This window comes from Pseudopodoces humilis, chromosome 17 (genome assembly GCF_049639895.1).
Source record: "Pseudopodoces humilis isolate 2021_Gansu_Grassland_sample_001 chromosome 17, ASM4963989v1, whole genome shotgun sequence".
NCBI lineage: Eukaryota > Metazoa > Chordata > Aves > Passeriformes > Paridae > Pseudopodoces > Pseudopodoces humilis.
The window spans coordinates 8,031,981-8,045,896 of record NC_142216.1 but is presented as its reverse complement, the minus strand read 5'-3'; the positions used below and the strand labels follow the sequence as shown (position 1 = coordinate 8,045,896).

Genomic DNA, 13,916 nt, shown 5'->3' with positions numbered 1-13,916 from the left:
TTGCTTTCAGTACAAAGAAAGGACCAGAAGGATGCCAGTAAAAAGTAAAAAAAAAAAAAAAAATACAACATACCCTACTTCATATAATGGTTACAATATTTCCATTTTGTTCCTATGCAACAGAGAATCACTGTCAGATATCTTTGGAAAGAAACATTTCCAGTCCTTCTCCACACTAGAGAATGTGTGTATTAGGCAACTATTTAATCCATGGAGAGTAAGTAGCTATTACAGCATCTCTTGATTACTTGGAGTGTGCAGAAGAGCAAAGGGTGTTACCTGCTTTCATCACATCCCCTCAAAAGTTAGGGAGCACGTACATTCATGTGTGTGACACATACATAAGAATTCTTTTTAAAACTAGAAGGGTGAGTAAGTCTAATGAACTAGTCAGAGAAACGCTCGCTGAACTTCTGTCTGGTTTGTGGGATAACAGCCACTGAGAAATAACTCAGACTGAGCCACTGCCACCACACTGCTGATGTGATGACAGCAGCTTTCAAGGCTGCGTTCACAGATATTTTTTCAGCCTCTGTTCTCCCTGTGCCCACACAGCTGTGTAAAGACCAAGGTGTTCTCTTTTGACTAATATCAGGATTTTTCAATTTGCAAGAAGAGAGCTGACATTCTTCCTGGGTACGTGATTTTTTTTTCACCTCTTACTTTGGAATGCTAAGCCCAGACTGAGTGATGCTGCTAGTTAAAGACACTAAGAACAGTACATTAATAATCTTTAGTCTGTAATTATGTGTAGGTGTCCTAATGTCTGTAATGTTCTATTACTGGGTTTCAGACCCTTATCTCAGTTAAGAACATAGTTTACAGCTGAATTTGCTGTAAGTAATAGAAAAGACTAAATTAATTATCATCTATAAATGAAGGGTATGGCTCAGATAATGTTTTTGGGAAGACAGAGGTCTGGGACTGGACAGAGCAGCCCACCACAAAAGAACTGCATTTTAGCTTCCTATTTGTTGATTAATCCTTTGCATGCAACCATTAGCTGTAATAAAAATGACACAGACTATTTTCTATATCTCTCAATCAGCACAATTTTGCTAACACAGAGAGGGTGCCCAGTAAGTCAAAAGTGTACCTCCGTAATTCATTCATGACCTTGAAAGCCTTTCTCATGTGAGAGGGGTTGACTGTCACTGTACGCTGGTCCTTTTCATCTTCAGCTGCCTCAGAGGAACGGGAACTCTGCTTAATGCTAAAAACAGGGACAAAAAAAGGAGTAGAAAGTTTGTTCCAACGACACTTTAAAAAACAAGCATCCTAAAACTGCAGCACAGGGTATTAAGCATGGAGTTACTCACAAGTCAGTTAGTCAGTTTAGGTGCTCCACATGAGGTGCATCAAAAAATGCAGCTACTTCTGCATGCATGTTGAAAGCCAACTCAGCCCACATTTCAGCCAGCAGGGAAGAAAAGTGAAAAGTGCCAAACACCTGAGGATAAAGCCCAGTCTTACACGCTTCAGGCCAGGAAAGCAGTATAAGTTGAAACTCAAGCCAGAACATAATTGCCTCACTGAATAGAAATAAAGTTCAGCACTGGGAAGTACAAGAGTACCATGTATTTTTTTAACATTCCCAGAGAAAAAGAAGTTTAGCCTTCAATGTCCTATCTGAAAAAGGCAAGCACACAACACATGACTTGTATCTTCTTTAGAGGCAAGTAGAAAAGGGCTATTAAACTCCCTGCACAGCTTTCAAAGCTTTCCTGAAGCCACTTGCTGTTTCAGAAATAGGTCTCTTTATTGCCACTGAAACATATGGAATGAATTATTAAACCTTCCTACCAGAACCACCAGCTACATAGGTAATGTCAAACTGGAGGCACTCAGCTATGTGCTGTGTTTAACCAGGCCAACAGGTGCCTAAGGCACATACGTGTCCTCATTATTTGTTGGGAGCATTGGCTCTTTACACACAATTGACAGTGGGTCAATATCTCTAGCTCCCTGATCTGAAAGCCTGTGAAATCGCTCGGAGCTAAAGGCTCCCACCTGTGAAAGGAGCAGCACTTTGAGGCAGGTCTCTGTTCTGCTCACATCCATGGCTCACCCCTCAAACCCCTGGCAGGCAAAGACAAACGAGACAAAGCCAGGAGGGTTGTCCATGATGAAAACCAACTCCAAGAGAATGGCAGATCTCAGGATCTCATCACCCTATGTGCCTGACTGGAGACCTTCTCACACCTTTTCCTTCCAAAGGACAGTCTCCTTCTCCACCTTTGTCTCCTCCTCCCCACCACCTTTCTTAGTTGGGCTGGTATGATAAAAAAGGCTGAATTGGGTTTAACCAGCAGTCTGGACAACCCAGCATCCTGGCTCTCTGATAACCAGAAGGTGATGTCTGAAGAAGGGCACAGAGCAGGGAAGTGTGGAAGGATCCTTCCCAGAGCACTCCATCAGCTTCTGTCAAGGTGTGTATGCACGCACATATATATCTATATATACACACACACACATTGACTTTCCCTTTGAAAAGCATACCATTCACTATTTACAACCCCTTGACAGCGTGAAGCTCTGGCTAACATTACATCCTCCCCATTGCCTGCTCCTGACAAGTGGCTGTCACCATTCACCGTGTCCCTTGACACCACACAAAGCTCTCTGCCCCCCAGCAGTCTTTGGTGGGCTGCACTCCCCTCCCTTGAGGAGCAGGAGGCTGAGCAGCAGCCAAGCTGCACACAGCTCAAATCCACGCCTGCATACTGAGCAGCCTCCAGCTTTGTGCCTGAGACAAAGTTAATGCCAAAAAACAGCCAAGTCAAATTCTTTCACTTTGCTGAGTGAGTGAAATATTTTCAGTCATAAGTGAAGCCACAAGGCTGAGCACATCACTCAGCACATGTCCCAGCGAGGGAGACAACTTCCCAGGCTCTGTTACAGTTGTCATCCAATTAGCTTAGTATGGCTGGGTTAAAAGAAGAAAAATCAGAAAGGAGAATACCTCGTGTTAACTGTTCAGCATTCAAGGGACTGGTACCAGGCAACGACACAAACAGCTTTTCTATCCCTGAAGAAAGCTGAATTCATTCTGTGCCACACATACTGCCAGAGGTGTTCATGGCCATGGAGCTGTGCTGGCACTTGGCTCTTCCCCAGCTCTGCACACTCCAGTGAGGAAGCCTCCTTGCTCCAGGGACACAGCCAAATCCAGCTAAGCCTCAGTGGTGCTTCTATCAAAAGCCTTCACTGAAACTTTAGGCCAGGTGAAGTCTGACCACAGCTTTCAACACCCCAGCATAAGCCCTTGGTTTTCAAACAGCTAAACCTGCCCATGTGGCACTATTGAGCCAAAAAGGGAAAAAAGGCTCTGAAAGTGCAAGTGATTTCATGGAGCTTTCAGGCTTCAAAGCTGGAACACCTACAGGAAGCAAGCAAAGTAAACAAAAAAAGGAAAAAAAAAATTAAAAAGAAAGTGAAACTAAAAGGGAGTGTCAGGGAGAGCTGATCCCATTGCTCCTGGGGCAGGACAGCCAGATCACCAGAGGACACTGCCCTGGGCAGCCTCACAGACACCTCACCAACCCAAAATCAAGCAAGCCATGCACACAAAAGTCATGGGGGCTCTTTAATAAAAACAAACACACTGCTGAGATTTATTTATTAGCTCTCTGGAGCCAGAGACCAAAGATGTTAAAACTTTTCTGCTGGCAAAAGATACAGTTCAAAGAACACAGCAAGTTTCACTGAACACCAAAGTAAATGTCAGGTCAACAAGCCTTCATAAAGCCTCAACTCCACCAACGTTTGTCTGTGTATTTTAAAAGCAAAAAAAACTTGCTTCAGGATTTTGGAAAAAGATCAATCAGCTCTTCCTAAAAAGCAGGAAAGATACTTCTTTAAAAAAATATCCTAAGATATGTCCTCAGCTTAATTAAAAGGGGCAGATTTCAGAATTTGCCAAAAGCTTACCATGAGAAAATACTGCATATTGTCTGGTAAAAAACTTGTTTCAAAAAAGATCAAGATGTGCTATTTAAAGTTTTTTCCAAGTGACTCATATCAAAAAAACAGATTTGAAGAATTAATGGCTAAGAGCCTTTAACTCATCTCTAAGACTGATTCAGCTAGCATGGAATTGTGTTCCAGTAACAGACAGAGGAGGATTTTATCTGGGAGAGATATTTTACACCTCCATGCACATACTCTCAGAGATCACTGACACATTTCCGACATAAAAATGCAAGAACCTGAATGCTCCAAGCAAATGCTCCCTGTCAGAAAGCAAAAGCTGCCCCTGAGAAAACCAAACCATTATATTTCACAGCCTTTTCTGAGATTGTCCCTCCACAAGGCTAAGAATTATTACATTTATTACACTGTTGTTATTTTAATGGATTAAAGCAAAAGAGCAATAGGGTCCTCTGATCAAAGGTACCATCCAAGACCAACTGGACATGCTAGAGCCCCTCCACCCCATGACCACAGGGACATTGCTCCCACATTTGCCAAGCTGATGTCCTACTAGAGCAGCAGGACTCGTGAGCCAGCTGCCAGGAGCAATTTGTTCTATTCCTGGGCTATCCGAGGCCATGCACTGAGTGAATGGACAAATGATTTAATTTCCCTGGGCCAGATGAACATCCTCTTTACAGACACGGCAGGATTCTCCTAAAATGAGCAGAGAGGCTCTTAGTTTCAGACAGTGCCAACCCCACTGCCCCCTCCTGCATGGCCTTTCAATGACGTCCCCAGGCAGAATAAATGAACCCCGATTTGAAGGTCCTCAATTAAGCCAGTGAAGCTAATCACCACCCTGTTGACACCATGTTCCTCCTCTCCAGGACCCCCTAGCAGAGCTGGGCTCAGGTTGCCAGGGTTCCCAGCCCAGCTCCTGCCTGAGCGTGGCCACAACCCAGCTGACAAAAAGGTATTTTGAAAACCCATAACCCACCGTTCTGCTGCCCGCATGTAACTATAAAGTTGGGTTGCCTTAGTTACCAGCAGTAATTACAGATGTCTTTGTAGATTATGTGAAAGAATAAAAGCTTTCCTTAGAGATAAACTGTGTCCTGGCAAGATTATTGCCGTGCAGAGAGCTGGTAAATCCCAGGAACAAAAATCCCAGCTCTGCCAAATGCAATTCTAACACTGGCTTTTATGGGAGCCAGGAGTTCACCCTGCAGGAAGGGCAGATCTCAAACACAGTCTCCTTCAGAGCACAGAAGGGCGAGTTTCTGCCCATGTTTCTGGGAGAACAGACTCCAGGCTCAGCTCCTAACCCAACATGAACACCACGGAGGTTCCCCCTCCACCAGGCTCTCACACTGGGGAGGTGATGGGACTACAGATGTGTTCTGTACAGATGTTTGTGCAGAGTGCACAAAGCAGCCCAGCTTTGTGCACTCTGCATCACTGGGGGCTGCTCTCCTCTCCTGCCTGAGCACCACAGGCTGAGCTCTGCTCTCCTGGTTGGCCCCTAACACTGCAGAGCTTCAGCACCACAAGCTTGGCCAAAGACTTCAGTCGGGCTCAGTGTCCTGCACGGGCAATCCAGCACCTCTGTACAGCCTCATATCCCTGTATTAACTTAAAAGTGCCTGCTATTTGTGTTTCCAAAGCCTGTGGAGCTTCTTTGTGGGATATGTAAGAATCATCACCAGAAAATGTTTATCTACAGTTTCTGAGAGGTTTGACATCACTTTGATCTAAAAACCTGACAGATGCCCAATAGCAGTTAGTAGACTTCAAAACTTTAATACCTCTACAAGGGCAATGGAGACCAAAGTATTAGTTTTAGTCTAAGCACAATGAAAAATAATTTTACTTTAACTGGCCTAATTCTCTGTTTGAATCAATATCCCAAATCACTGGACAAATACATTTTGCTCAATAATTTTATTTCTTGAGACACAGTAAGGAAAACATGTCAGTGTAACAGCACAGTTATAAAAATCTCTAAATTTGTTTCTAAATTTAGTTTCTAAAATTTTGTTTAATAATAAAAGTTTCTAAATTTGTCTTCAGGTATATACAAAGACATTTAAAAAATTGTGACTGAAGGGATCCACATACTGAACTGGGTTTTGATAGGATTTCAGAGAAATGCATTGTCATTAAAACATATGGGAGGCAGCATAATGGAAAAGATTATTTTTCTTTTAATAGCAATATTATTTTCCTATTTTGTTGATTTTTTTCAGTGCCTGCATCAACATGGAGACATTAGTTTAGGAAAACACACAATTGGCATACAGCAGATCCCTGAAAGGATATTCATATCAAAGCAGACCTCAGACGGAAAGAAATCTTTGGGAACCAGTGAGAAGAAAAGTCTTTGCTGACAGTAAACAATACAAAATAACTCAAATATGACAATACCATTTGCTTTCAAAGGCAAATATTGAGTTTCTCAGATACCTTAGACTACCTTCACTCAAACACCACAGGTGTTTTAATATTTTAGCAAAAAAAATTAACGTTCCAGAGGTTTCTTTTCTATTCAAACTCAAAAAACACCTTGCAAATTCAGAACCAGAGTATCATGCCTAACTGTAAGCCTTACACAATTTCTTCATAAAATAGAAGTTCCATCATTTTACTAACAGCACAGTAAAAGAAAAGCAGGACTCTGGAATATTTTATTGCCACATGTGAATGTTTCAGGTTCAATCTCCCTTGCCTCCAGCTGCTTCTGCTCATGTGCAATGACATGGGCACACGATACCACTGAACATCCTGGGTGTGCAAGTTAACAGGATATTTGAGTCTGGGCAGGCTTGGGAACAGAGTCAGAGGTGAAGTGAGCACCAGCAACACGGATCCTCACTGACTACGGAAATGGAAAATGCAGTAATATTAAAAACCAGGGGAAACTCTACCATAATGAAAGTCACTGAATGTAAAATCTGAGGAGCAATCTGCCCAACACAGATCTGAGCTGAAATGCGGGGCAGAAGCACAGCAACAAGCACAGACCGAGCCCACGGTGCTCGCCCACCAAGGTCATTTTTGAACACCTCCTCGCAGGATTTGCTCTGAGCAGCCAAAGCACAGCCCCACACACCATGCCCTTTTGAACCAGAAAGCAGGTGAGTATTTCCAGCTTTTCCTGCCAAGAGTCAAACCCCGCACCATTACTGCCCACAACCAGTTCAGGACCGCCTTCCTCTTCCCAAAAACTAGAAATGAAAGCAGCAATTTGGGTAATCATTCCTCACTTCCAGAGGCAGAGAATATGTTGATGGGGATAGTCCTTCATGCCCTAAAAACAGATGGGCTGGAAAAAACAGGATAAGGTAAAACAGTCCAGGTGTTTTCCCAGTGGCTTTTTCACCACTGTATCCCCAGAAAAAGGCCTCCAGTCAAAATGAGACCATTGCTGGTAGCTATCAAAAAATAAGTCACAAGCAACTGTGCCAAGGATGATCCCAGCCTGGGGTATCAAAACAACTCTGTTCCACTTCCTCAAACACAGGCTCATTTATATAAATAAAGGAAAAAAAAAAAAAGGAAATCTCATTCCATGAGCTGGCATCTAGCATGACAAACTAAGATTTCAAAGGACTTGAAATAATTAATATCTGGATTAATATTCAGAGGTGTCTGTTCACACCATTACGGGAAGCAGAAGCCCTACAATGAGAAATGTGGCAGGATGAAAGGTTTTGTACATTAAATACACAAACAATTGCGACCCTTGAGTCACAGAAGGGTAGAAAGCTGCCCTTTGGAGCTTGGAAAACAACTCCTACAGGCTGCTGTGAATGTTTTCCCTCAAGAGAAGAAAAAATTTCCAGAATTTGAGGGTTTACTCCAGTTTAATTTTCTATTTTTCACATTTAAATAAAACTCCTGTCAAGCTCTGATATTCAGTCCTACTGCAGGTCAAGCCCCCTCTCTGTTCCCCCACCCCCTGCAAGGTCACCAGCACAAAAGGAAGCACTCTGCATATCCTGTTCTTAAAAAAATATTGTAAAAAACCCAGACCAGTTTAATGTTTAGTTTGAAGAAGCCCAAGTAGCTTCTGGTGTGCAAAAGGCACCTGACAGAGGGGAGTAATGAGGGCAGAGCCGAAACATCTCTCTGGCATCCACGAGGTGCCTGCGCAGCAAAAATATCTTTTGTGGGTTCAGTGGACATTAGGTCGACTCGGTAAACACTTTTTCACGCAGGTTTTGGAGCAAAATAGCTGTATGGCAGGAAATAAAATCTATACGGCCCGGCTACCGTGCGAGGGAGACGCGGGATGCCCTGCACTGCCCTAACACCGCACAGCCCCTGCTTCCACACACGCCGGCAGGAAAACCGACCCCCAAAGGATGCAAAGGATTTTCACTCGTGACTCAAAAAAAGCAGCGAATATCAGCGAGTCTGTCCTGAGCGGAATGCCGAAGTCGGCTGCCTGAGGTTCCAGGCGCAGGCAGGGCACACAAAAGCCCAGCACACGGTGTCGGAGGGGCAGCTCCCCGCCCCCGTGTCCCGCATCCCACTCCCCTGTCCGGGACCCTTCCCCCTTGCCCGGCATCCCAGCCCCGTGCCCCGCACCTCCATTTTAGCGAACAGCCCCCGACCTGCTTCCCCCGCGTCCTTAATTACATCCGAAACACATCCCACGGAGCCCCTCGGTGCAGGCACGCGGGGCGAAGCCGCCTGTCATGTCACCATGACATTGCAACATCCTCGAGGAGCTGGGCAGGCTCCCATCGAGGGCGGCATTCAGCGGGGTCCCCGCAGCCGCGCCCCGCATTCCTGCGCACAGCCCCGCATCGGGGGAAGGACATCCCCATCCCGCGGCTCTCCGGGCGGACACAAAGGCTGGCGGCGGTACCCACCTCTCCTCCTCCATTGTGCGGGGCGGCGGCGGGGCCGGCTCAGCGCCCCGGGCCCGGCATGGCTGCGAGCGGCCGCCCCCGCCCCGGGCCGCTTCCTGCGGGAGCGGAGCGCTGCGTGCCGGGCGCGCCCCGCCGCACCGACTGCCGCCTCGCAGCCCCCTCCCCTCCCCGGCGGGGCTTGCGAGCGTCTCCGGGCAACAGCAGCGCCGCCCCGCACCGCCCCCAGAGCGCCCTCCGCACCCCGGCCCCGGCTGGCGCCGCCGGCACGGCCCCGCCGCCGCAGCGAAATAGGTCAGGGGCAGCCCCGAGCCCCGCATCCAGCCCTCCGCCCGAACGGCACTGCCGCTGCCCGGACTTGTCCTCCGTGGGGCACAAAACTGCTCCAATCCACGGACTGGACAAAAGTTTTAGTGGCTGAACGTCCCAGTGCCGAGGTCAAGCCCGCGCCCAGGAGAGGAGCGGTGATGCTGAGGAAAGAGAGGGTCCCTACCCTCCTAAGTCTCCCCACTTCCACCACAGAATGCAGGATCTTGCCTCCAGTTCCCCAATTTATCAAAACCTTCCTGCCCTTTATGCAATCTGTTAGGCCAAATGCACCCTGCATAGGCAATATGGGTCCTTCTCAACTGTAGGTGCTATTTAGCCTAAAGCACTGAACTAAATTACATTTGTCATTTTTATTCCAATTGATACAAATGCACAGAGTTCTTCATAAATCTTCTTTATCCCCCTCATTTTGTTAAAAGAATTTTTCAGTTGTATTCTGCACCAGTGAGGCCTTAGAGGTTAATTGTATTAAAGACAAGAGACATTTGCCTTCTTCATTACTCATCCGTTCACAAAATGTTCTCGTGCAAAAGGAAGAGATAACTAGAAGTATCAAGAGATTTCTCTTGGAAGATGCCGTTTCATCTCTTTTGCAAATAAAATTACCTCGCTCTTGTATGTTTCTCCTCAAGCTGTGTCATCAGCCCAAGTTTCATACATCTTTTTAAAACCTATCAGCAAATATGATTGAACAGATGCTATTGCACCTTCCACAGGAGGGTTTCAAAAGCTTCTTGAGAATCTTAACTACTCATCACCCTAATTCTTCAGATAAGAAAACTTAACACACCTGAAACTTAAAGGACTTTATCAAAGACAGATGGGGATTGAGAGTCCTCCTATTTAAACACCGTTTGGCACCCTAGCCATAAACAGATAAACCCCTGAAGTCAAACCTCTCACAGAATTCAGGTAAAATTCCTTCATTTTCCCTAGAGAATCCTGTTAAACTATCAGTTTAAAACATCCACATCCTCGAGTACTCTCCCCATGTCCAGTCTTACACTGTTGATGCACAACATGCAAAACTGCAAGACAAAAGCTCAAACCGGGGAAAAAGGAACTATATAAAAATAGTAGAGTTTACCTCAGAAATGAGGGCTAGAGATTGTTTCCACTGAGTAAATCCCAGATACAAGAGCAAGTCCTGAAACCATTGCAAAGTGTCTCTGTATTTTTATTAACACTAAGTTTTTCAATGACAAAATATTAGGCCTTCACCTTAAAAATTTACATCTCACTCCAGTCAGCCTGGGAGCTAAGCACCTAAACTGAACCAAACCAGCAATACTTTCTTATTTGCTTTGCCCCACAGACTTGTGTAGCACTGGATTCTACAAATCCTGGAAAGTAGAGTAACAGACAAGAGCAAACCAATGAATAGTCCTTGCTGGAGTGGGACAAAAGCATGTTCCAGTAATCAGAGACTGTTTTTACAACAGCCTTGCAAAATAATCATGATTTAGTAACAACCCCCAAGACAAAAACTTCTTGTTTGTTTTTAAGTGCAAAGACTGGTATCTTGAAAAATGATTCAGCTAAAAGGAATTAGTGACACCTGATGGGTGAAATTTTTCCAGTCTCTTTCAAAAATTCCTAGTCTCAAGCAGTCAAAAATTACTCCTACATCAAATCTACCTTTGATCAGTGACAAGCATATAACCAGTTCTGAGAGTACAAAGGTGTCCAAAACACCTGTTCCAGCCAGTCCCACCATTCCTCAGCCCACCAAAACCTTTCCAGATTCCTGTGACAATCTTCAGATCTGCAGTGAAAGACCAAACCCCCCAATTCCAAGGAGCCACAAGCAGACGGGAGAGAAAAATATTGCCAGTGTCTCCACAGCAGCGAGGAATTTCTTCAATAAAAGTGGCATGAAGGGAGAGAATAAAAACAATCCCTACCAATCAGATCCATAACTCTCTCCTGGCCCAAAATCCAGCAGCTGGTTTAATGCTGAGGTTATAAGGAAAGGACACCAAGTGCTTACAAGAATTTAGTTCTGTGAAGAGCCTCAATACAATCAGACAACACCTTGTCAATCTCCACAGCCTCTGCAGAAGCCTGAAAATTCACTTCACCTCCCAAAAACCCAGCAGAAAGCAAGTGGCACTAAATTGGGAAAATGTTTTCCTAGCTCTGCAAGGCAAACTGCAAGAGTCCTGAATCATCATGCAGCCTGAATACAGTGCAAACAATTCAGGAACATTTCACTCCCTGTACATACCTGTTTCCAGGTATATACCAATGTTCAGGCTCCAAAGATCCATAAAAGCAATTTCCTATCTTTAGCAGCTCTCCTGCTTAGTTGCATAATCCCTTCCATGAAATTATTAATCAACTTTCTTTTAAAATCAATGGTTTCAGCATTGAAGAGCTGTGAAGGGTGTAAATAAAACACTGCATCTTCACAGCCTGAATTATTTTTCATTGGCTTTTTTTGGCGATATATTTAGATAAATATATATGTTGATATATGTAAACATATTTATTTTTCATTAATGCATATATTAAGCATATATATTCATCTTAGTGTGACCAAACTGATCTCACTCTGAAGCTGGTCCTGCTTTGAGGGTTCTTTGAACCAGATCATCTCCAGGAGTCCCTTCCAAATAAACTTATTTTGTCATCCTAATTAAGTAGATACTCATTTAGATAGATCTGTATTTAGACCACATTTTCTTGAAAAAGGTTCACTAAGGACAGTAATATAAGAAAAGCAATATATAAGCTATCTGCTGGAATAGCTGCCCTGGTAGGTCCTGGGCTAATTGCAGTCACTTGGAGGTGGTACTCAGGTACTGGCTCCCAAGGGACCTGGAGATGGAGGCGCCTCAGCAGAGAAGTCCTGAGGGTATCTGCTGCCCAGCCACTGCTAGAATTCAGTAACAAAGCCAAATCAGCAGCTAAAATTTACCTACTACAGCAACTCACAGGGATCCAAGTTCTCGCAAGGCTCAAAAAGGATGCTCTGGGAGACCTCCTAGGTAAGGACCTTCCCAGAGCTGGAATCAGGGATGTTCTGGCAGCTGAAGCAGTAAGAGACTCCCACCAGAGCACTGTTTTCTCAAGCATGTGATTCACAGAGCAGGGGCTGGAGCACCCACCCCAGCATTCCCCCCGGGATGTGCTTTCCAGGTGGAGAAGGAGCCACCAGCATCTCCAGCGGCGCACCGGGCTGTTGCCCTCTGCTGGCACACATCCCACTCCTGTGCTCCTGCTTCTACAGGCCAGCACAATCTGGCTTTAGAGCATTGTGTTCCTTTAGTCTTCTGTATAAATCACAATTCCTATAAATAGTGGGTTTCCAACAATTCCATAATAACATTACTACACTTAGGGCAACAACCCCCTGACCATCCTCACCCCCAGCTGTGATTTCTGGGGCATCAGCCATTCCCCTGCTCACCCTACACAGCAGTTACCCACCAACTGGAATTGCTCTTCCTGCTGCTCTCCTGACTCTTTCCTGGAACACAAGCCACAAATGTCACCCACAGTCACTTCTGTCAGAGGCACACACTTCCTGCCCTGCAATCATACTAGGTATTTATCAGAAATTTCAGGAAGATTTTCAGATAGATTTTATTGCTTAGAATTTAGTGCTCAAAATGAAAAAAAAAAAAAAAAAATCAGGAAGAAAGCTGTAAAAACAACACTTGTGGGCACTGGAACAAAGGCAATGGCCAGTATTCAATTACCTAAATGCCACCAAGTCTCTCTGCATCCTTAGAGTCTGCACCTACTGAGTGTACAGTTCTTGCCATAGGCTCAGATTGAGAAAAAGTTTAAGCTATGGACCAAAAAGTGGGGTTTTATCAAATTTTTTCTAATAAGATATGATTTTAATGTGATTCTTCATATTTAAAATACAACCCTTAATGCTTCCTTATTACCTTCTGTAGTAAGGGGAAATTATCCATATACTTCATAAAGATGTATGGCTTCATTAATATTTGTATACTGTAACTTAGAGAGAACAGCATAAACAAAGCTATGCCCCTTCAGGATCTCAACACTGTAACCCAAGTCTCTTGTTACTGTTATTCCCTGTACACTCATTGTCTTGCTCTCTTCTTGGAATTTTTTTAAACATCTCATTTCTTGCTCTTTGCAAAAGCTAAGAAACACAGTCTAACACCCTCACATTATAACATAATGTGCTACATTAACACAAATGAGTGAATCCCATGGATGCCATACACAAAAATTTAGACAGGATTGCTTCTGCTGGCACATTATTTTACCAGAACAGAAAAACCTCTCAGGCAGCATATCTCCCTCACAGGTGCCAGATTGACCTTCATTATCTTGTCCAGTATTTTCTGGGCAAACCTCTTTTTCAGTTCAATATTCCATAGCTAATTCAGAGTGGGAACTGTAAGTCAGGGGCTCAGCTCAGGTTTCTGTTCACTTACTCAACTTTTGTGGTGTGCTTTTCAGAGCTCAGCTTTCCCATCCTCTCATTCACACAGAAGTGTACCCTGTGAAAAGAAAAACCACACTTTAAAAAGGCATTAGAGAGTGTGTGGCATCAGCTTGTTGCAACACTTTTGGCATAGAGCAGCTCCAGCAATAAAACAAGCCCAGCTCTTCCTTTCGAAGGTGATGTTTCTCAACTCCCTCTCATCTGACTCCCCAATTTATCAAAAACAAGAGCTCCCTGTTGCCACCACCTACACACAAAGCCATCGTAACATTTCCAAAACACACGTGGTGCTGATTCATTACCAAGCACACGCCTCAAAGGTTTAAAAGTAAAATTGATACCACACAGAGGAAGTCGAGATTTTA

The 13,916-nt window shown here is 44.5% G+C and overlaps 1 protein-coding gene across 2 annotated transcripts in view; it reads right to left on the bottom strand.

Annotated features, from left to right (window-relative positions):
* KLHL3 (kelch like family member 3) overlaps positions 1-13,558 on the bottom strand; it is a 52,693-nt gene extending 39,135 nt beyond the window's left edge. The window contains exons 1-2 of one of the 2 annotated variants that reach the window (XM_088063478.1): positions 13,541-13,558; positions 1,097-1,213 (exon numbers count right to left, since the gene is read on the bottom strand). In XM_088063478.1, the coding sequence (XP_087919604.1) occupies positions 1,097-1,134 (38 nt within the window). In that variant the 5' untranslated portion in view covers positions 1,135-1,213; positions 13,541-13,558. Of the gene's footprint in view, positions 1-1,096; positions 1,214-8,792; positions 8,901-13,540 lie in introns of those variants that run through there. The other variant, XM_005523527.3, reaches the window with a different exon arrangement.
* Positions 13,559-13,916: the final 358 nt, after the last annotated feature.